At 38.2% G+C, this 24,194-nt stretch overlaps 3 protein-coding genes across 5 annotated transcripts; all 3 read right to left on the bottom strand.

The window, feature by feature from the left end:
- Positions 1-3,077: 3,077 nt before the first annotated feature.
- ctdspl2a (CTD (carboxy-terminal domain, RNA polymerase II, polypeptide A) small phosphatase like 2a) lies at positions 3,078-11,796 on the bottom strand. 2 transcript variants are annotated; one of them, XM_026364616.2, is made up of 13 exons: positions 11,493-11,796; positions 9,657-9,868; positions 8,310-8,445; positions 8,080-8,226; positions 7,744-7,971; positions 6,776-6,869; positions 6,202-6,313; positions 6,018-6,104; positions 5,868-5,930; positions 5,696-5,775; positions 4,960-5,086; positions 4,726-4,821; positions 3,078-3,817 (listed from the first exon to the last, which is right to left on the bottom strand). In XM_026364616.2, exons 2-13 carry the CDS (start codon positions 9,843-9,845, stop codon positions 3,752-3,754), a joined length of 1,425 nt encoding a protein of 474 aa, XP_026220401.1. In that variant the 5' UTR covers positions 9,846-9,868; positions 11,493-11,796; the 3' UTR covers positions 3,078-3,751. The 2 variants fall into 2 exon arrangements, with proteins under 2 accessions (XP_026220401.1, XP_026220402.1); XM_026364617.2 differs by lacking the exon at positions 11,493-11,796 and adding an exon at positions 11,319-11,386.
- Positions 11,797-12,187: 391 nt separating this feature from the next.
- On the bottom strand, positions 12,188-18,721 carry LOC113165236 (sulfide:quinone oxidoreductase, mitochondrial-like). Of its 2 annotated transcripts, none has more exons than XM_026364619.1 (11): positions 17,628-18,721; positions 17,161-17,391; positions 16,244-16,467; positions 15,935-16,105; positions 15,737-15,790; positions 15,435-15,629; positions 15,127-15,336; positions 14,772-14,955; positions 13,771-13,838; positions 13,491-13,669; positions 12,188-13,389 (listed from the first exon to the last, which is right to left on the bottom strand). In XM_026364619.1, the coding sequence occupies exons 3-11, from the start codon at positions 16,451-16,453 to the stop codon at positions 13,332-13,334; spliced, it is 1,329 nt and encodes a 442-aa protein (XP_026220404.1). In that variant the 5' UTR covers positions 16,454-16,467; positions 17,161-17,391; positions 17,628-18,721; the 3' UTR covers positions 12,188-13,331. The 2 variants fall into 2 exon arrangements, with proteins under 2 accessions (XP_026220404.1, XP_026220403.1); XM_026364618.1 differs by having other exon boundaries at positions 16,244-16,454.
- Positions 18,722-18,858: 137 nt separating this feature from the next.
- sqor (sulfide quinone oxidoreductase) lies at positions 18,859-23,540 on the bottom strand. The gene is made up of 10 exons (XM_026364620.1): positions 23,394-23,540; positions 22,349-22,561; positions 22,046-22,216; positions 21,842-21,895; positions 21,540-21,734; positions 21,232-21,441; positions 20,885-21,068; positions 19,638-19,705; positions 19,358-19,536; positions 18,859-19,256 (listed from the first exon to the last, which is right to left on the bottom strand). The coding sequence occupies exons 2-10, from the start codon at positions 22,556-22,558 to the stop codon at positions 19,199-19,201; spliced, it is 1,329 nt and encodes a 442-aa protein (XP_026220405.1). The 5' UTR covers positions 22,559-22,561; positions 23,394-23,540; the 3' UTR covers positions 18,859-19,198.
- Positions 23,541-24,194: the final 654 nt, after the last annotated feature.

Raw genomic sequence — 24,194 nt, 5'->3', positions numbered from 1 at the left:
ATTATTCTATAGAGAAAGAAGAGAAAGTGTGGGAGTAATGTCTGAATCGTTGAGCACGGCGTAATGAAAAATCTGTGTTGCTGTCGTAGCTTTGCACTGCTTTTCTTCCACCTACCTGGAGGTTGTTGTGGCACACACGATTATGAGTCGCTCTCAGGTGATTGTGCACACACTTCCCAAAGCGTTGTAGACAGGAAGGATCGGAGGGGGTGCAGGTCTGAGGACATGATGGGGGTTTCAGCAGCAGACAGCTTGAACAGGAGGTGTGTTGGCAGGAGCCCTGGCACGCCTTCTTCTCCAGGGACACGAATCTACAGAAAGTCAGATTTCTGTTGAAAATGCATCACACAAGAGTGAAAGAAAGATAAGAGACGTTTTTATCCAGTCACCTTGCAGAGCAGATTTCAGTGGGATTCGCTTGGCAGTATTCCTTGGTGCATTGTGGGCGACAACTCTCTGCATCCAGTGGTTCAATCACTGCACAAAAACACATTTAAAACACATTAAAAAAACCCATGAAACTCTGCATTTAGAATAGCAGACACACATCTCATCCTGAGCTGCAACAAAACATGAAAATCTCTAATCTCGTACTACGTCTGATACTGTATCAACAACAGTGACAAGTTTTCACCATGCAGCGATAAGAGGTGTAATTACAACTTAACTGTGAGCAGAAACCTTTGAATCAAAGGAAGCCTTGACCACGATATCAGTATTTACAGCTCATAAAAGAGATTTACCACATTGGCATCACTCCCACGTTTACTGACAGTACTTAAATATAAAGTACATTTACTCAGATAGACACTTGAGTACAATTGTTAGAAGGTTGAGCGCTTTTTTACACTTTTACTCTAAAACATTTACAAAAGGAATAATATAGTTTTCACTCGGGGTAATTTCACAGCTGTAATTATTACCTACTCTGCAGATCAAAATGTAATCAAATTAGAATATGATGCATTGCTATGAGTGAAAATGTTACACGGCTATATATAGAATTAACAAAATGACCCCCCCCTCCCTCCTCCTGCACCTGCTACAATTATAAAATCTTTTACTAATGAGTAAAATAATTCACTATGGATGCAGTACATTTTCCCTCATTAACAATTTGACTACAGGACTTTTACTTGTAATGTATTTTGACACAGAGCTTTTGCTACTTTTACTTTACTAATATAAAACAAGCTCACACGTTTTTTTATTTTGAAACTTGATTGTGATGGAAAATTCAGCCATTGTTGCATCTTTTTTTTTTTCTATATATTGAAGATGTGAGTCTCACTGATGATACAGAGTCATCCAAGTCACATTACCTGCTTCATAATAAGGGTTGAAATGATGATCTCACCTGCTTTACAGGTCCCTTTGCGCTCTGCGTCTGGGCTGTCATTTGCTGCGTCCTCGTAAACACACACCAGCCCTTCATCACACTTTCCAAGATAGTCCCATGTTCCTCCACAGGTCTCCCCCTCAGTTCTGGCGCAGACAGGGCAGCAGCCGCAGACACCTGTGGTGACGCCGCCTTTACACTGAAGCTTCAGCGCCCTCCGGGAGGAGCAGTGTATCTGCTCACAGGGAGGACAGTGAAGGTCCTGAAGCTGCTGAGCTGATCCAGAGGGTGATTTCTCTGACCACACTGCCCCCAGCGCGACACTCAGAAGGAACAGCATCCACATTATCAGTCAACTTAATGATTGTCACCCTTAGTTGCGAGCTCCTCTCAGCTCCTTTTATACACACCTCGGATAACACACCTGCACGGCTTTGTAGTTTATGAGCCACTACATCCACCCCTCCCCACCAGCAGCCAATAGCTGGGGGCAGGGGGTTTCACTAGGTGGATTTATCCCCATGTCTTATCTGCTCACTATCAACAGTGTGATTTTGTTTTGAAATATTTCTTCCGTCTGAACACTCTTAGATAAGTCTGATGAAGACTGGCCCTCTTTGTGTTTGGAGTCACATGACCTCTGGAAGGGGCAATTCAGTGCACACCTACAATCAGGTAATGACCTATTTCTCGAAAGAACAAAAGGATTAAGAAATCAGCAGGTTATCTGATCAGGACAGCTTGGAAGTTGTCTGAATAAAACTTCATATAAATGTAACAATAAAAGAACCGGACATTTCAATATAATTGTTTTCCTCCACTTTTTATCAGGCTTTTCTTTTATAGCCTGATGAACACAACAGTAAGTTTAGCATTTTGGATACAAGTGGTTCTAAGGTGATCACACAGTTCTGCACTCATTTTGTTTTTCTGTACAGCTACACAAATACAGGAACTAAACCTTTAATATCTAAAAGCAGACTGGTGAATCATCTAGAATTGAAAAAAAACTTCTTTTGTATGTTTCAACAACAAACAATTTCAACTCAACGTCCACTTCATGTTGTTTTGTGGAGCAATCGACTAAAACAATAATATCAAAAGTCTAAAAACAAATCGAGTTGAAATTTTGCTTCCAAGATTCTGATTAAATGTCAGTTCTCTTATAAACTTGTCATTTGTAGTACTAGATGTACTATGTAGTTACAAAACACCTGGTTTCAAAATCTTTAGGTGTTTTTAATCACCTGAGAAGTAATACAGTGAAGGCGGAATTAAAAGTAGGACGCTCCAATTCGTATAAAAATGAATTTATTTTCAAGGAAACCATTGAGTAACACTGAATACAACAGGAGTGATCATTCAATAGTCAAGAAAACTTGTGACTCCTACATCATAAAGATCCCACATACAAGACCTGGAAAACAAGATTTTAAAGCAAACATGTTGGCAATTTGCTGGTGCTACAATTTCATTTTTTCCTCCGCATAACAAATTGAGGTGATACACACCTGTGTAGAAAAGTGACAAGATTTTACATCAACTTACAAAGGGCTGGATGTCAAAGTGCAAGATGCATGAACCCCACCCATAACCCCACCACCCTCATCAAGGTGTCGAAATCAGAAATGGACTCTCAAATACAAATCTCCAAAATTATTGTTCGGCCGTTATGGCTTTGTATTCAGTTGAGACCCTATTCTAGCTTACATTACATAGCTTTAAAATATTATTTCAGAAACGTTTTTCTCCCAAAGGTTTTTTTTTTTTTTTTTTTAAACTGCACCTTATTACAGACAACTGCATGTAATGGAGTAAAGCATCACAGGTATAATGCAGGCATACAACAGAAAAGCAGCTGCATCAACAACTTCAAACAAAACACACTAACATTTTGTTGGTTTATAAAAGCAACCGAATCAAAGAATACATACTAAAATCTCAGGTGAAAATAAAATGGACTTAAAAACCTTGAAGAAAAAAAATTATGTACATATATTTACAAGTAAATAGAGTGAATATTATACAGGTTTCACTGGCCGGTCAATGTTGAGCTGAAGCCAGCAAGGTCCATATAATCCAACACTGCATGACATTCAATCCAAAATGGTTCTTAAAAGACAAAATACCTTCCAGGTCTTCAAGGTCGCACTAAAAACAAGCGAGCTAAAAGTGAAGAACCTGCTGCAACAAGCAGTTTTTTGTTTTGAGTCTGGTTCAAGTGTGCATGTAGAAAACATCCAGGGGTTTTTGACTCAAACATAGCTTTCGTTTTTTTTTTTATGTTGCATGATTTAAACAATAACTGCAATGTTTCGTTTGCAAAGAGACATCCATCAAATGCGTCCTTCTGGGAGTCCGTTTTTTTCCAATGCTGATACCACCTTGAACTTAAAGATGAACAGGAGGTCCTCAGTCTGGAGGAAGGAGGTCATGCAAACGATACCGTTCTCGGATGTGCGGTCTGACATCTTCATTCTATGACACAGAGAGGGGACAAATGAGGAAACACTTAAACTCAGTGATTAACTTGAAAGTTGGGGTCGTCTGAAATCCGTCGGTCTCCACACAAACAGATATGCTCAGAGTTCAGCTGATCAGGTACACTGCTAAAATGTGTGCAATCTAATACAACGCTCATTCACTAAATCACCAAGGTGATATTGTTCAGTTTGATTTCAGTGTTTGCATCTTTACACAATGCGAAACTGTACCATGAACTACATCCTCAAAAATTATCACAAAGTTGAATCAAAACCTCTTTAAAAAAGTTTCAACAAATGAAGGTAGAACTTATTGCAGGGCTGTTGTGTTAAAACAAGATTATTTTAGCTAGGTGTGACTAATGAACTGGAAACTCAGTATATTTACCTGCAGCTCCAGACAGAAACACTCAAGTCATCATCTAAAAATAAGGCAATGATGGATCTTACTGAATTAATGGACCTACTTATTTGGCTATTAATGATTTATTTCATTCATTCCAACAAAACAAACAAAACAAAAAACCCCAACTTATTCTGACTTATACTGTTCATCTCTACCAGCCTTTAAGACTTTACCTAACCTGACATATTTTAGCACTTGTTGGTAATACAGATGTTCTAGGGAAAATGACAGCTGTGCCCTGTGCAAGAATATCTGGCTATGTATTTTCTTTCACGTCAAAAATCAGCTTATTGTTATTTACCCAAACTTTTGCGTCAAATTGCTTTACTTCTAACTCTGTCATCAGTATAACATTTATACCTTGTGACATTTATTTTGAGCATCTAAATAAGAGACTATATCTGTTTATCCAAAGTTGCTACTCTGATGATATTGATAAAACACCACTAGCAATGTTAGGTTAAGACAAAAAAAGGCTAAAAAGTCAGGATACGTACCAGCTCCACGAGTTTCTCAAGGAAAGGAACAAGCTTTAGAAGCTCATTGTCGTTTCTATCCACAAACCAGCTCTCAATAGGGATTCCATTGGAAAGCTGAAAGACAAAATGTGTGCTCTAGTATAACTGTGACACAGAAACATGGTTTAAATTGTTTATAAGCTTTATTTATTTATAAATAGATAATATAAAGCCTAATAAGCAGTGAAAACTGGTTTGCTTAAAGATGTTTACCTGATACGCAAAGGCTTGGGGTGAATTGTCGATTATTATCGTCTTGGCAAGATCCCGTCCAAGAATGTTTAGGTCTTTAATATAATTTCCTTGAACACACACGCAGTGCTCACGAAATAGCCTGTGTCTGAAAAACAAAACGAACAAAACAATATCGAGTTAAAACATGGACTCTTAAACACAAACATAAAAGTAGACTAAAAACTTGATTTAAAGAGCGTTACAAAGAACAGATCCTGACACTTATTCAAACTATAAACAAGAGAAACAAGAGAAAAGATGTAACGCAAGTGATCAGAATTTAGATCATACATCTTACATCTTGTATTTTCAAGCAGAATACAAAACCATTAACCAAGGAGGTGAACAATGCATTTAATGAAACACAGGACTGTTTTACATATTGTATTTATGACTAAAGATCTTCACACAATAAAAGAAAATCTGAGGTCTGAATCAGAAAACATGGGTGTAGACAGAATGGATGATTAGCTGTTGCTAACTAAAGTGACAAGCAATCTAGATCCACTTGAAAACTAGCAACAGCATGAAGGAAACAAAATGCAGCAAACAACAACAACAGAGTCGGTCAGCAAACAAACTGACAGACTCTTTAAAATGCAGGAATAAATTGCATCGTGGTCACAGTTAACTCGGTACATGCATTACAAAACAGACAGAGCATAAATTAAAATGATTTATTACACAAGCTGCAAAGTCTTGTGATTTTACTGACCTGACCAACTGTTTTTTTGGATCCAGGATGTTGAGCAACTTGTCAGCGTAGACCTTCTTCGAAGCAGTGAAGAGGATAATCTGAAATCAGAATGGAAACATTGCAGTAAATGGACAATAGTTTAACTGGGAGCGAATTAGATTAAATAGTAGCTGGAGTCTAATGATCTCACCTCATACTTTTGAGACATGCGCTCAAGAAACTCACGGAAGAACGGCCTCAACCGAACATACACCTTCCGATTAAGAAAAGAATATTTTTAATCACAGCAGCAAAAAAACGGAGACACTGTGATAACTGATTCACATTTAACAGATAGTACCTGGTATATGACGTCTTGAAAGAGCACAGGGAATGTCAGGGCTGCGTCTTCTAGCTCATTCAAACTACAGTGAACAAGAGTTTCATCCTGACAGCAGAAAAAGATAAGACTTAGTATGAAAGATACAAATAAAAGTCCATTATTCTCAAAATGACATACAATACAGAAAACTGTTATTACTTACCAGATCCAAGACGAGTGAAAACTCTGGTGTGCTGCGTGTTTTCAAAGGTAACGCTGGTTTGCGTGTTAACTGCTCTTCTGTCAGCGGAGGCACATGCTTTATGAAGAAGTACCTTTAAGCAGAGAAACAAAAAGAAAAAGAAACTTTTTATTTACTAAAACTCACAAATGTGCCCATAAAGGGCAACATTTTCAGAACAAAGAAACTTGTTATGAACTGTAATTTGTGTAATTTCAATACAACTAGAATAAGGAAAGATCCAAAGAACACGCAACACCATCATACAGCAGTCAAACAACTGGTGTAAACATGGTGTCAAAACCGTGATCATACACAGGCCTTAAGTTCTGTTTTTGCCGCCATCTTGTGGTTGAAAGACCCATATCGCCACACTGCCTTAACGCTGATATACAATGTGACCTTGGATGTAAATTCAAGTGGAATTGTACAAAACATACGCTGTGTATTGTCAAAAGGCTACAGTTCAAACTTTTGTTGAAGATTAGAGCAATAATTATTATATTTGGTAAATAAAAAGCTCTAGTTGTCATAAGATTTACTTTGATCAACTTACGGATCAAAAACTTCCCAGTCCTCATCATATGATGTTTCTGGAGGAGCTGAAGGTAACGTGTGTGGGTAACTGCCATCTGGCATACAACTGGGAACTGATGAAAACAAGAGAAATGATACACGAGTTAAAAGGTTTCAAGCAGCAGAGAAGTAATGACATGATGCCGTGGCAGCAGCAGCTCCCACTGAAAGCTGAAAACAATGATTATTTTGTAAGTACAGACAAAAACCGCTCCCATGAAAATTTACCAGCATAGTAATGTCAGTACATGTGTCATTGCAACTACTACTACAAATGCTTTGTCATAACGTTTTTCCCACTTTTAGTCATGAACTCTGTGGTCTAAAAGGGGAGCTCCCTGAGTTCTGCTGTTATGCAGACATGTCTAGACAAACTGTAGAGCTGTGAAGCTGCAATGATTTGGGAAATGTAGAAAATGCAGTTTGGTAAAGACTGGATATAAAAAACACACACACACGCTGATTACATAGTGATATAAGATGTTTTTTAACTACTGCTCTAATTTAAATGCAAGTCTGTGTCCAGTCATCTGTGTAGTTTTGAATGGGGTTTTTCTACTTCTAGAAAAGGCCCTGTTTTGCTTTAGCTCTCTATTGTTGATTATAGATCAGAGGTTACAACTATGTTAAAAGACAGTCAAACACAGACATGGTGAAATCTGACTTGTCAAAAGGTTATACTGGTAGGATAATGTTGAAGAGGGTAGACTAAATAAACACCTCTCTGTGTACTAAAAAACAGTTCAACAGCAGCACAAAGTACATCCCCAAAATGTTTAAGATAATTTTTTGCTTTGTTCCTAATAAACTGGTAACTTCTAAGAACCGTCCATCTGATGCCAGTTACATGTTTAGTGTGTACCAACACAACACGGACACATACGCTGTCCTTACTTATGTTTATACCAGGAATTACAAAATGAAGGCTGAATGTGAAAGCAGTCCTACCTGTTAAAGGTGGCATGTCAGTCTCAGTGACGATCTCTCCTTCTTCTATGGTTGTATCAGACGTAATCTGAAGCCTCTGTGGCAACATCAATGTGTTGTGACAAGGAGTGATGCCCTCTGTGGATGTGAGAGTACTGCTTGGCATTTCTTCTGCCTGCTCAATGTCCAGCTGTTTCATGATTTCCTCTGCTTCCATTGCCTGGCCAGGAGAGTCTGAACCAGGAGTGGCTAAATACAAAAGACAAGCACAATCAGTAGAGTTTGGACAATGGGAAACCTTTAGTCACATGTCACAAAGGTGGTCTCAAAATCTACTTAAGGATGTTATTGTTTTACCAGTTTTAGTTGCTGGTGAGAAAAAGTTGAAGACTGGAGAGAAGATGGTTCCAAGCAGGGTGGTGCGTGGTGGACTGCTCGCTGCCTCCACAGGAACGTCTAATTTACCGTTTGGTTTCATGGGTTTACTGTTGCAAGTCATGGTGTCTAATAAAAAGACAAAATGCCAACTCTTTAATAAAAACAAAAACTATAACTTGTAAAAGCCATGTAATCTGGATCTGCAGTACCTTTATTCTGACTTTTGCGGCAAACCCTGGAGACTGATTTATTGGAAAGGCCTCTAGTCTGTGGTGTTGAAGTAATTAGAGCGCTATCAGGACTACAATCAATACGACTCCTCTTGGCAGGAATATCCTGCTCCACCTGAGGAAAAAATAAGTTCACAGAATTTCAGCATTTGTGCTGTTATTTACTCTTTCAATGTAAACAATCACAAATGTGTTATATAAATGTATACTGTTAATAGTGCTGTTAAGTTGTAGTGGCATGTTTACACAAAAGCAATAAAATCATAGAACTAATCAATATCTAAAAAGACGATCATTTCAGAAATCATGCTAGAATTATCAAAGTTTTCTTTTTCAAACTAATTCAAAGTATACAAACTATGTATCACTAGTACAGCATCTGAGTATCAGTGCTTTGATGATGTCCTTGTGCTATATATGATATTGTAAAGGGCATTTGATATTACTGGTCATTTTAGTTTTAGTTTTAGTTTTAATAATCATATTATTAATTTATTAGTTAAAGTCATACTAACCTATAATGTATGCAATTGTTAGTTGTGGTCTTAACCATTAGTGAAATAAAGTATGACATAAGACATTAATTTCTTTATATCTTGCAGTTTGTGCTGGTGTTATTATGACAACAACATACTTTATTGATCCCCTGGGGGAAACTGTTGTTTGTTTGGACAGGTGGAGTAGATGAGCGTGCTACTGTGGTTTTGGTGTCTTGTCCAAGGACACCCTGACACATGGCCAGGAGGAAATGGAAATCAAACCAGTAATCCTGGGGTTCATAGACAGCTGCTCTACCAACTTAGCTACATGGCACCCCATGACATGGAAATGTGAGTAACATGGAAATTTTACTAAATCCAACATAGTTAGCACACATTTTGAGTTTAAGGCGAGTCAGGTGTTTATTCCCATATGCCAGTGAGTGATGAGATGTGTGTTTGAAAGGGACTACAGACTAAATACAACAATTAATTACATAGGAAAAATGTAAGAATTTTAAAGGAATGCTTATGACCTGCACTACTTACTGGTGTTACGTTATGTCATTTTACAAGCTATATAATTATATTATTGTTTTTAGAATGATAGGTGAGGTTCACAGAAACTCAAAACAAGGCCTACAGGCAATAGTGTCTAGACTTTCTGTACATGCATAAAAACATTGCTAGCTACTATATGTAATTGTTTCACACCATGAGGAAAAAATGTAAATGAGGCTATTAAATTAAAGGCACTTCTTTCTGTGTGTGTGGGCTTGAACTGTGTGGTACTATGTTACAGCAGATAAAACAAAAATACAAGCTGTAAACTACGATGTAAGCCCACCTTGACAGCATTTCCGCGGATGAACTTCTTTATAGTGGAGAACAGGCCTGCTTCATTCTTCTGCATTTTGCCTCGACTTCTTACTGTTGATGGTTCCACTTCACAGCGTTTCCTTTTGGCCAGAGACGAGTGGGTTCGACGGCCTGAGTTCGGCTGCTGAGGAGCTTTACGCACTCTCAGCCTCATCATGCTCCAACGTCACATAGAAAAATCTGACAAGAAAAGAAAACTTTATTCAATTCTGACAATGCATTCAATTCAAATATATCTAATTAAATCATGCAATGTTTCAGAATCTTAATATAAGTAGTGTCTTTTTAGATAAAGGAAAAATATCCTCTATCTAATGACGTTTATCTTACAGTAGATTATTCACACTTGCATCTGCACTGGTTACGAGAATCACTAGATCTCCTCAGTAGGTAAGATGTGATGGCACACTACAGGTTAGTTCAAGTAAATTTACCTAGTAAAATAGGGCAATCAATATTGATAAGAATAATCTTTCCAAAATCCCTTGGTTGTAATCAGAAAGAAGCTCAAAACAGAAAGCTATGCTTGAGTAAAAACTGATCTTATTTTACTGGTCTGATACAAAGTATTGCTCAACCAAGTGTTAGGTAGTATCTAAAAAATTATTTTACAATAAGAATCTTTTGCGACTCAACTTCAAGTCAATTACCATATTCACAGAAATTACTTTGTGATTCAGTTCAGCTGAACATCTCTTGAACAGCACGGAAGATACGACTTTTAAGAAAGATACTGTGAAACATTATTGGCGTGTGCACGGTTTGTACAAACACGAAGCATAAACAATCGTTTTAATAAAGTTTCCCAGTGCAGTTGATGACAAGTCACTGACAAACCGTAATCACATTGATCCATGCTCTGGTCTCAATCAATCCTGTTAATGCCGAGAGCAAAGCGACTGCTACAACTACAGTAATATGAATACGAGGATCAACAAATCAGTAAAGATAAACGATTTTTTCGGCCTGGTTGTCACAGTGATTTAACAAGATTATAAACAAAGAGCACACGTTGTTATCCAACTTAGCTAATAGAAATGTCAGACCGGACAGTAAAGTGGGCGGTGTACACAATAAACATTAGTAGTAATCGGAAGCGTCAAGCCGTTCAAACTTTTTAAATTATGCTGACATTTCGTTTTATACGTCTTTGATCAGGTACACCGTAGTTTTACTGATAGTAATTCAGATCTGAAAACCTAACAGCACCGCTGACTATCGTTATGTAACTAACGTTAACATCGGCTAGGCTGGGTAACACAACGACGTCAGCTAACATTAGCACCTGCAGGTATTTAGCATCAAATGATTTGCACACAACCACCAACTGTTTGACACAATTGTCCTATATAATGTGAAGGACTGTGCGTTTGTGTGGCCACGACTAGCACTTGTTAACGTATTAATTTGTTTAATACTGAAATAAACCAAATACTGTCAGCAGGTTTCCGTGGCTAACGTTAGCACAACTGTTAGCTTTAGCATCCAGGCTAGCAAACCCCAATGGCAGCAGCGGCAAAGCCGTGACATTATTCCCATCAGTTCTTACAACATGTCTCATGTGTCCACACAGACATGTCAGTGTTTACCGTGCAAATTATTTATCAATACATTGGCAAAACAAACCTACATGGCAGCTAGCTATGCTGTTGCTAACGCGTCATTTTGTTCGCTTCCATAACTATTTTCAGCCATTAGACTACGCCCCCTTCACCGGCTAACGTTAGCTGCTAGCTAGCACTACTCGGGCTATCAGGGGGACAGCCCGTTTTTTGTTTACACGTTGACGCTGTCCGTTACTTACCGATGATCTAGGATGCTCTACAAAAACTTGTCGCAGCGGTGTCAGCTCTCGGCCGCGACCGTGGCAGCCACCGATAGGTGTCGAGCCGCGGCTGTTGCTGCCAGCTGTGTCTGTCGCTCGGTAGCTAGTCACACAACAACCATGTCTGCGGACGCCATTTCCCGCCTCATCACAAACAGAACGTTGGTGCTGCGACACTCACGTAGAGAACCGACGTGGCGCAGCGCGGACTTCACAGGAAAATGGCTTTGGTGCGTGTGTGCAGCTTGACCGCCGAGTCTCACTGGATCCCTGCTGGTGTAGCCGAGTGACTGCATGAAAGCTGCAAACAATATGCACACTAGTGCACGCATTTATACCAGTTATTGTTGATTTGTGTGCGTGATGTTATTTATTACCAAATGTGTTCTTTTTTTTGTTTTGTTTTTTCATGAACCATTTATCTTATGGGCTTCAGATTACATATTTAAATCAGCAGATGAGCAGCTCTGTGATGAGGAACTGATGTTATGACAAGAATCATCTGAATTTGCTTTCCTATTACTGTAAAATCAAAGCCTGGGATCATGTGTCCACTGCTATAGCATAAGTAAGTGGTCACCTGAAAGAAGTGAACAGTTAGTGGAATAGGACATGCAAATATATTTGCATTTATAATAATATTTTTTACACTTTCTACTTTAGTTTTTTTGGGGGGGAAAGGATCTATGCACAAGCTGCACCTTGAGCCTCAAGCAGTAGGATCTCACAAATGTACATAACACCATGCACAGGGCTATCAGGGGACAACCCCATTAACTAAATAACATCATTCGAATACAGTTCAACAAAATATATATATTTACAGCTCTTCTAAACAATATAAACTTTTTTTAACATTCTATGATAATTCTAAAGCATGCACATTTATGATTTAAGTACACTAATGACATATTTTTATATATAAAATAGTGAAGCCTGCACCGACGACTATAATCATAAAAACGTTTCTTCATCGCTGATAGAAAAATAATCATGTACAAAACTCTTTGTGATATTGATTTTCAATGTAAGATAATGCACATGTGGGAGTTTGCATGTTAATTGTGAAGCTTTCATAAAGACATGTTTGGTGGCGCACGTGATTGTCAACTTGGCTCTGGAGAAAATGTTTTCACAGATTGAAGATCCAATTTTTAAAATGCCAACAGACTTGGAGAAATTATGAAAATACACATAACAGACTATCACCAGTATTTACATTTTAAAAACAATATATGTACACACACATGCCCTATATCCCTCCTATATGCTGTTAAAATGACTGATTGTGTAAACGCAACAAGTTTACACAGCAATTTGTCCTTAAAATGCAAAATTAATAAAAAAAAAAAAAAGGGAATTTTAGCACAGTTCATTGGTTAAATCCAGACCACAGGGACAAGTGCAAGTGCCTGAGCCCAAGTTCAAACTTTCCATGGGTTTTAGTGGCACCTACTGGTTTCTCTTTGGTTAAGTCTCTAGGTAAACCTAGAATTGAAATGATTGTGAAATAACCTTTTACTCATGGTTACACTAAAAATATCATTGCTGGCTGGTTAACGGGGTAGATGAAAACAGACTTTACAACCAATGTGCTACCAAAAGTACCAAAAGACTGACCAATACAAAGCTAATGGTTATGCAGAACCACATAGGGGAGTGTCAATATATCAATATATTATATAATAGTTTCTGCACAAGAAGAAACTCTTCCGCATTACAGATAATGAATGATAAATTTCATGTGCTTATTTCCCATAAAAGTCTAGGAAATGCAATCTGTAAATAACTCTTAATACGCAAACTGATGGTGATGTTTCATTTCATTCCAAGATGAAAAAGTTTCCTGTAAGGTCCTGGTCCACCCCACAGGCCCCTGATGTAAGAGAAATAAAAGAGAAATTAAGTAAATGTAGTGGAACAATTAATTACTGCCAAGTGTGAACATGTTATTATATTTTTTAACTGTTTACATACTTGAGAAGCCCATGCCAGTAGAGAGGAGGCATTACGTCAGCTTTCATATAGTACATTAATCTTCTTTCTTTGGCCTGGTTTATGGGGAAGGTTTCCAGTGGTTGTCCATTGTAGTCAAACTCTGCCAGAATTACTGTGCTGTAGCTTGTCACCAATGGACATGAGGTGTAGCCATCGTACTGTAAACACATTCATGATTACACTTATGAACATTGTTCAACAGCTAAAATCTTATTGAAAGTCAGACGTTCAATCATAGTCAATTTTTGTTGCTACTTACCTTCTTATCTGGCTTCTCATTTTTAAGTATTTTGCAGATTGTCCTTTGCAAGACAGCAGACTGTGCAGCTAAAAATAAGAAATAAAATAAAATGTTAATTGTTGATTTTCTTTCTGACATACCAGAAAGAAAATGTGCTGGATGAATTACAATCTAATTCTCTAATCTAAAAGTTTGTTTGATCTGTGAAATCAGAAGAGAGAAGTGTTGCTTATGTTCATGTTTAGTTTCCCCACCTAAAAGGTAACTTTACCAATTTTCAACTTGCTTCCTATGGTTCTAGTCTGGAGAGTATATGTATATGAATAGGTATAGGCCTCCCTCTAGCTTCGTTGTGATTAAATATGTCTATGATTCAACCTGAAAAACTCCCTTAGAGTTTTTAAAATCAGATGCTGCTGTGGGGAGAGGTTTTGGAGGTGCATGCCAGCCAAGATTACAAGGCTACGCAAAGCGATGGCGTCATCAGAAGTCATACAAATTCCCCAGATTGCATCACTTGGAAAAACAGATTTTTATTACCATCGCCATATTGCATGTGTACTCCCCACATTAGAATTATTCAAATAGTTGGTTTGCACTTGTACTCATTTGTGGATGCATCTGTTTGATACAAGAATAGATGAAGAATAACCTGACATACAGCTTCAGTCCTACTGACAATACGCCAAAGTCCTCCACATTAAAAAAAGAAAATTGATGAGTAGGACAAATCCAAAGTCTTTACAGTACTCAGATTGCAGGTGTGCATCAGGTAATAAAACTGAGTAATGATATGATCAGATACTACTGAGAAGAGCCTCTAAACTACAAGCCTTACAGGGTGTGGTGTTCACGTCTATAGTCTTGTGTAATTCTTTTTTTTTTTTCTTCTTTTTTTAAAATTGTGCAATACACTTAATAAGGGCAGCGCCTCTAAAATGAGAAACAAAAATTAGATGTGATGTTAACATGAGAAAAAAACTGTATGAACTGTATTTAGCAACAGAGTGTCTACTTACCAACAGCGGCACAGGTTTTGGCTGTGGGCAGATTGGTACAGTCTCCAATCCCAAACACGTTTGGATACCGCTTGTGCTGGAGAGTGTCTTTGTCAAGATCCAACCAGCCAAGACCATCGGCCAGTGGACTGTCTTTAATCACCCGACTGGGTCCCATTGGTGGTGTGACATGAAGCATTTCATACTAAACAAGACAAAAAAAACTGTTTAACTCTCAATCTGGCATATATTCAGGTTTAAAATGATGCATACGTGTACACAGTAGATTGTGACACCACATTGGTCATATCAAACAGGCGCAGCATACACAAATCCATAATTATTTCAGGATTTAAAGAGGAAACAGTACAGTTACCTCAATCACTTTGGTTTCTCCTGGTTTGTCCAGATTTTCAAACACTGCTTCTTGCTTGTCTGCTCGCACTTCAATCAGGTTCTGCCTCAAGTTTACTTGTAGGTCACGACGTTTCACAATGTCCCACAGCGAGTCAGCATATTTCTTGATGCCAAAGAGTACAGGTAATGATGTGTTGTACATTATATTGGCTTTTCCTCTTTTTCCTGTCTTTGAAGGAAACATAGAAAAATCTTCATTCAATATGGAAAAATACACTCGAACTTCAAAATGTGTTATGTTATTACTGAATTTAAAAGTCTAAGTACCTTTCTGAGAAAAGCATCTGATAGGTACATTATCTTTTGTGGAGCTCCAGCACATTTTACAGGGGTATTTGGGAACGTGAACACGGCGTTGCCCTCCTTGAAGTCCTGCAGCGCTTTCCATGTTTTCTCCACAGTTTGAACTGAGTAGTTTGACCCAATCTTGGGATGTTCAAACCCCTCTGGCAGCCCTTTGATCTACATTTAGGAAGACTATGAGTATCCTGCAAACTAACTTAATTCATACACAACAGTAATAGAATACTAGGTACAGGTAGGGTTCAATGAACACAATATTACTTCACCTTCTCAAAATGGAGCTCTACACCAAGGGCCACAATCAAATACTCGTAGGAGATCTGTAATGTGAATGAAAGTTAATGTACGGTTAGATACACACAGATGATCATATTTAAAATACAATGTCAAACCAGTAGATGACACACCATCAACTAATTTCATAACTTTATAACTCAAAAAGAAGTTTCCTAAGTGAAGCTTACTTCAGTCCCATCCTCTGTGCTGACTGTATTTGAGTCTGGATTTATTTCCTGGACTTTAGATTTCACCCACTTTACTCCAGAGGGCATAACACTTGCAGTGGGACGCCCGGATGATGACACTTTTTTTGCACCTGCACCAACTAAGGTCCATATTGGCTGATAGTAATGCACCTGAAAGAACAGATAAGCAATTGTTTTAGCTCACCACCACTTCTCATCATTTCTAGTAATTTTGCATCGTAGTAATACACAATAAGAAGCTATGCTAATAATAATAATAATCATCATCACGATCTACGGGATGCTTGCCTCACTGGGCTCCACTACAGCCACATTCTCAGCTCCCATCAGCCTCTTCATTCGTGCACTCATGGTAATGCCTCCACTTCCTCCTCCCAGCACGAGCATTTTGTAATGCTGTTTGGCCAAAGCATGGCTGCTTGTGTGAAGCTGTGAGATGTGTGTGGAGACAGTAACGCCCGCTGAGTGGCACTTCCTCAGATGATGAAATGCTGCCATTCTGTGTTTGAACATTGATAAATCACTTTAATTAACTATAGCTAAGTTAGACTGTATCACCTGGTACTAAAACATACCAAATATGTCAACAAACTCTTCACATTTTGACCACTAGAGGCTAAACTGGCCGGTTTTAACGAGTCTTACTATTGCAAAAAAAAAAAACCCCAAAAAAACAGCTTTTTAGTGTCAGATTATTTTCTATTTTCTCATTAGGTGACACGATAAGTTTTACATCCACTTGACTATTTAGTGATGTGCTATAATGCATGAGAACAATGACATCATAAATTTGATTGTGGCCTTGCACAGTACAGATTTTTTATTTTATTTTTTTTAAACAAGGAGGCATCTCAGATAATTTAAAATAACATACACAAAACCTAATATTTTCAGTAGATGACTTTTGAAAAACAAGTTGCTCAGTAATATTTTGCATGAAAACAGCTTCGACTTCAGTGAGAGATCCTGACTTTGACATATACTTTTAAATCTATGTCCTTGTTAACGCATCCATTAATTATATTTGGGGTTTAAACCATTTTCTGTGCGTTAATCAGCAGCTGCTGTTTGTTGCGTAGCAAACTAACTCGTTAACTCGTCCTCCATAACAAACATTCCTTCACAAGCGTCGACCTGATAACACGATATTCAGGTATCGTTTCTCCACTGAGACATGGGAGAAGACACGCACACGGCACACTCACCTTAGCCAACACTGCAGCTAGCCGTCCGCTTTACTGACAGTGCAGACAAAGTAATAAAACCCCTAAAGAACAGTCGGTCCGAGGTGTCTTCTCCTTGCACAGAGACCAGGACCAGGACCAGGACCTGATCCAGCACCGTCACTTCACAGACCGCGGTGTCTCCAGCACCGTCAGGAAGAGCGCAGAGGGTTTCGAATACGATTGGCTGTCTGACCCGTTCGCCCCGCCCACCTAAATCGTTCGACCAATCAAACGCAAACATCAGTAACAAGCCCGTTTAACAAACCTAAGCCGAAACGGGGCTAAACCGTTTAATAAGGACTTTTAACTTAATCAAAGTCAAGGGAAATGTAGAGAATAGTGGTCTCGGAATTAACCCGGATTGTCGAAAACACAGCAATTAAATTTTTTAGGAAGTTAAGATGTGAAACTTTAGAGTGAATTTGTTGGAATAGCATAAAACTAACCTTGAACTTGTGGTAACTTCCTACGGAAACCTGGGAGGTGCAGGATTATGACATACTGTGTGTCAAACTTGATTTAGCAACACCTAAAGCAGGAACAGACGATAACATGGTTAACTAGCTAACACGTATGAAAACTGTCTGAATGTTTTTTTAATCTGCAAGACTGCATAAGTCCTCAAAAGTATTTTTTGCTGCTAAAAGAGCATAGGCTGTAGTTGAGAATCTTCCGATTTTCAGATGACACGTGAATGCAGCTTGTCCAAAACAATGTACTGTATTCTGGGATTCGCATAGGGGCCATTGTGACTCCAGCAAGAGCACAAAACTGCAAGTCATAGTGACTGTTCTCCCCCTGTAAACCAGAAAGAAGACAGCAGCTGCAGCAGTAGCCTATGTATATACAGAAGATATATATACATGCTTGAGTTCCTGTGCTTGCCCAGACATATTCAAATGCAGTAAAAATGTTTACACCTATTAGACTTTGTGCATGTTATCTTTTAAATATTACTTTAAATGGACAGACAGTTTTGTCCATTGAACTAGACTAAGTATCCCATAAAGACAAAGTGAAAGCATGTTTCATTAAAAATTTATTAAAAACTCTAATTCTATTTTAATCTATGTTAGAAATGTCATTGTCTTATTGATAAAACATAGTTTCACTTTGTCGCTGTAGGTTATAGAGGGTAGCGGGATGGGTGAAAAAGATTCAAATTATGTCTATGTTACAGTAAACTCCGGGAGAAAAGCAGCTGAGTCCATAAAAAGTCATAGCCATTATAATCATGTGAATGCAATTGTAAGGAGAACATGCAAAAGAACTGCATGTACCGTCATTAAAGCCAGAATGCAAACACGTTTGGTAATATGAATCTCTTATAATGCCTGAATGACAAGTTGGTGGAGACTGAGCACGGTTTAAAAATGAAAATATAAATACAGGCCAAGGAGTCGCTTCCCCTAGCAATTCAGTTTGTAGCCTTGGGAAGTATTTCCTATTCTAAATGTAAGTGTTGTTTGCTCTTCATATCAGTTTTATTGAGGGATCACAATCATAGTACTGATAAAGGCGTGGTAATGAAGAGCCCAACCCTGTCTCCTACTGCACCACAACAGCTCGTTTACACTGCAATTTCTACAGAAAAGGCTAAATGGTTATGAATTTAACAAAAAACAAAACTGGGGGTGTTCATTAGTTAAGGCCAACGGGATTTTGCAAGAGCCTGAGTTCAAGTCATCGATGGGTTTTAATTGTGAAAAAACAATGTTCTACAAACTTTTGTTCACAGCTACAATAAAAATCTAATTGCTGGTTGGTTAATGAGGTCAATAAAAGCAGCAAAACTTTACACTCAATGTGCTGCCAAAAGTACCAAAAGACTGACCTATAAAAAGGTAAAAGTTATGCAGAACTACATAGGGGAGTGTTAAATTTCAATGTTTTCTGCACAAGAAGAAACTTTCACTTCACACATTGTGAATGGTGAGTTTCATGTGCTTATTCCCCATAAAAGTCTAGGAAATGCAATCTGTAAATAACTCTTAATGCGCAAACTGATGGTGATGCTTCATTTCATTCCAAGATGTAAAAGTTTCCTGTAAGGTCCTGGTCCACCCCACAGGCCGCTGATGTAAGAGAAATAAAAGAGAAATTAAGTAAATGTAGTGGAACAATTCATTACTGCTAAGTGTGAACATGTTATTAAATTTTCTAACTGTTTACATACTTGAGAAGCCCATGCCAGTAGAGATGAGGCATTACGTCAGCTTTCATGTGGTACATTAATCTTCTTTCTTTGGCCTGGTTTATGGGGAAGGTTTCCAGTGGTTGTCCATTGTAGTCAAACTCTGCCAGAATTACTGTGCTGTAGCTTGTCACCAATGGGCATGAGGTGTAGCCATCGTACTGTAAACACATTCATGATTACACTTATGAACATTGTTCAACAGCTAAAATCTTAATGAAAGTCAGAAGTTCAATCATAGTCAGTTTTTATTGCTACTTACCTTCTTATCGGGCTTCTCATTTTTAAGTATTTTGCTGATGGTTCTTTGTAAGACAGCAGATTGTGCAGCTAAAAATGATAAAACAAATGTTAACTTCTTCTCATGCTATACTACCAGCTCGCTTGCTAATGACATACCAGAAACACGACCACTAAGGAAGCCAGCAAAGCAAAGTTTGACTGTCTGGTGAAATCAGAAAAGAGAAGTTTTGTTACCATCCAGCACTTCATTTAGTTCCCACCTGAATGGTAACTTCACCAATTTTTAACTTGCTTCCGATGGTTCCACTGTAGAGAGTACATGTATATGAATGGTATTAGGCTTCTCTCTGCCTTGCCTATATTTAAAACATCTCCTTGCTAACTTACCCCATTTGGAGAAGTTTTTCAATTCAGATGCTGGACGAATTTTAGAGAGGCAGACAGAAAGTTCAAATCCTGCTTAATCTCTCACGTCCATCTATATACCACTTGTGTGCAGTCCATTTAAAGTTTAAATTATTGTCAAACGCATTCCCCGTCATATCTGAGGTCAGAAAGGTCTATCCATATGAACAAGACTTAAAAGAAACATACTGAAACTTTTATCATACTGAAAGTTGCATGGACTGAAGACTATTCATCCCAGTATGTATTAGGGAATCACATCTACAGGTAATTTAAAGTTGTCAGTTCACCTAACAACTATGTCTTTAGCCTATGAATGCAGATAAGAACACAGAGCATAAGAAAACTCTACAGTCAGCTCAATAAATGAGTGCAGGAGGACGATCATATGCTCATAGTATATGAAATTATATGCACTGTTAAACGTTCATCAGTTCAACATTAACGTAACTCTCTTTGTTAGCTCATTATTGATACCAAGCTCCATTGGGATCAATTCTGATGCAATAAAAGATGGATGAAACTGACCCTACACCAACATTCTCCACATTAAAAAAAACAAGATAAGTGAAATCTAATTTCTTTACTGCAGTTAGATTGACGTTGAGCAGGAAGTGATAATACTGCTTTACAACCCAGTGCTGTAAACAATGATGTCATGCTGCCAGGAAATACCACTAACACAGAAAATTTAAATTACCCTGACAAAGAGGGTTGAACGTTTTCACCATGTGTTCACCAAGTGAAAAACAAACAATACAGTCAAAGACTAAGTTAAACTTAAGTAATGGTAGAATCAGATACTACAGAGACACTACCAGCTTTACTGGGTGTGGTGTTTGCTTTTATAGTCTTACTAACCAACAGCAGCCCCAGTTTTGGCTGTGGGCAGATTGGTACAGTCTCCAATCCCAAACACATTCGGATACCGCTTGTGCTGGAGAGTGTCTTTGTCGAGATCCAACCAGCCAAGATCATCGGCCAGTGGACTGCCTTTAATCACCCGACTGGGTCCCATTGGTGGTGTGACATGAAGCATTTCATACTAAACAAGACAAAAAAAAACTGTTTAACTCTCAATCTGCGTCAATAAAATGACGCATACGTGTACACAGTAGATTGTGATACCACATTGTTCAAACCAAACAGACACAGCATACACAAATCCATAATTATTTCAGGATTTAGAGAGGAAACAGTACAGTTACCTCAACCACTTTGGTTTCTCCTGGTTTGTCCAGATTTTCAAACACTGCTTCTTGTTTGTCTGCTCGCACTTCAATCAGGTTCTGCCTCAAGTTTACTTGTAGGTCACGACGTTTCACAATGTCCCACAGCGAGTCAGCATATTTCTTGATGCCAAAGAGTACAGGCAACGATGTGTTGTACATTATATTGGCTTTTCCTCTTTTTCCTGTCTTTGAAGGAAATATAGGAATATCTTCATTCAATATGGGAAAATACACTCGAACTTCAAAATGTGTTATGTTGTTATTGAATTTAAAAGTCTAAGTACCTTTCTGAGATAAGCATCTGATAGGTACATTATCTTTTGTGGAGCTCCAGCACATTTTACAGGGGTATTTGGGAACGTGAACACGGCGTTGCCCTCCTTGAAGTCCTGCAGCGCTTTCCATGTTTTCTCCACAGTTTCAACTGAGTAGTTTGACCCAATCTTGGGATGTTCAAACCCCTCTGGCAGCCCTTTGATCTACATATAGGAAGACTATGAGTATCCTGCAAACTAACTTAATTCATACACAACAGTAATAGAATACTAGGTACAGGTAGGGTTCAATAAACACAACATTACTTTACCTTCTCAAAATGGAGCTCTACACCAAGGGCCACAATCAAATACTCGTAAGAGATCTGTGAAATGTATGTAAATGAAAGTTCATTTATGGTGAGATACACATAGATGATCATATTTAAAATACAATGTCAAACCAGTAGATAACACACTATTAAATAATTTCATAACTTTATAACTCAAAAAGAAGTTTCCTAAGTGAAGCTTACTTCAGTCCCATCCTCTGTGCTGACTGTATTTGAGTCTGGATTTATTTCCTGGACTTTAGATTTCACCCACTTTACTCCAGAGGGCATAACACTTGCAGTGGGACGCCCGGATGATGACACTTTTTTTGCACCAGCACCAACCAGGGTCCATATTGGCTGATAGTAATGCACCTGAAATAATAGATAAACACTTGCTTTATATCACCACCACTTTTCATAATTTCTAATAATTTTGTATCGTAGTAATACACAATAAGAAGCTATGCTAATAATAATCATCATCATGATCTACGGGATGCTTGCCTCACTGGGCTCCACTACAGCCACATTCTCAGCTCCCATCAGCCTCTTCATTCGTGCACTCATGGTAATGCCTCCACTTCCTCCTCCCAGCACGAGCATTTTGTAATGCTGTTTGGCAAAAGCATGGCTGCTTGTGTGAAGCTGTGAGATGTGTGTGGAGACAGTAACGCCCGCTGAGTGGCACTTCCTCAGACGATGAAATGCTGCCATTCTCTGTTTGAATATTGATAAATCACTTTAATTAACAACAGCAAAGTTAGACTGTATTACCTGGGACTTAAACTTATCAAGTCTGTCACATTTTGACCACTAGAGGCAGAACTGACTGGTTTTAAGGAGTCTTACTATTGCAGAGAAACAGCTTTTTAGTGTCATTTCTCATTAGGTGACAAGATAGGTTTTGCATCCACTTGAATATTTATTCATCTGTGTGAGAGAATAGAGCATGATTAGGCCATAGAGGTTCAAATGAGTTATTATGTGTGAATTCCAATTTGCTGGGCTTAACTAAGGAATAACATGAAGTCCATTGTTAAGAAGACTCCTTAAGATCAGCACCTCATAGAGGAGCTGAAGAGTCTATTGTTATATGTCACTCTCACCTTTTTATCCTTTTTATCAACAATATTCATCATCATGGTCAAAGAACACATGTTATTAACTCCTGCAACCCTTCTTAAACCTGAAACGATTCATCACACTGATTTGTTTTATTCTTCACTTGTTGTTTGATGTTTGCAAATCTCAGCTCTCAAAATATCTGAAGAAATTTGATCGACGTCTGCCATGTACCATGAAACCATGCATAAAAACTGCTTTGACACACATTTTTCAGTCTATCTCCTTGTTAATACATCCATCAGGTCCTGACTGGTTACTTATATTTGAGTTGTTTAAATCATTTTCTCTGAGCTGCAGCTGCTGTTTGTTGTGTAATAAAGTAAATCGACCACCATAACATCATTCCTATAGAGCCCAATTAAAACCATGTTCTGGTACAATTTCACCGCTGCAACGTGGAGAAAGGCACAAATACCAGACTTACCTTGGCCAACAATGCTGTTAGTCCAGCTTAAACAAAATCCCTAAAACACACCGTAAGTCCGGATGGTCTTCCTGAAGCACAGACGCCACGATTAGCTCAACCACCCTTGAATGTGAACCCTGTTTTCGCCACCACCCCCTGGTCGAGCAGAGCGAGTATCCATAGCTATAGCCTGAATCCATAGATGCAGCATCGCAGCTTGTGAAATGCGGCTGTCGTGCCGCCATATTGGATCGGGGCTCTGTCCTGTATAAAAGACTTTGGTGCTGGTTTTGGTTGATGTGATTTAAGAAAATTTCAAAAAACAAGCAATGAGGAATAACATTCAACAGGCGGAAAGATAACTTAGAAATGTTCTGTTACTGACATGCTATATTAGATATATTAAAATAGGTGTTGTATGTTAAGTCAAGCTAACAATGAAACGGCTTTATAATTTTATATTTAAAAAACACACATGAGATGCTTAAAAGTACATTTATCCATTTGGAATTTCAATCTATGTCTTGTAGTGTTAGAAAATTTTGCATGGAGCGCCTACGCTTCTTTAAAGGGTTTCTTATAACTTACTGTAAGTACAAAACACTATATAACTGATATAATGAGCTTTTGTTTGTAGTTTCTCAAAAGATAAAATCAATAGAGCAGTAGGACTTCTGCAACTGTTATTAAAAGTGAGAGGACTAACCATATAGGCCTAGTTATTATTGGGTTGGGGGTGATTTTGTCATGTTTAAATCAGGTCAGAATTTGCAACATTTTTATTTAACAAAATGCCCAGAAACATAAATGCATATCTGG

Source organism: Anabas testudineus, chromosome 6 (assembly GCF_900324465.2).
Source record: "Anabas testudineus chromosome 6, fAnaTes1.2, whole genome shotgun sequence".
Classification (NCBI taxonomy): domain Eukaryota; kingdom Metazoa; phylum Chordata; class Actinopteri; order Anabantiformes; family Anabantidae; genus Anabas; species Anabas testudineus.
The sequence above is the reverse complement of the archived record's forward strand: the minus strand, read 5'-3'. Positions and strand labels throughout refer to the sequence as shown.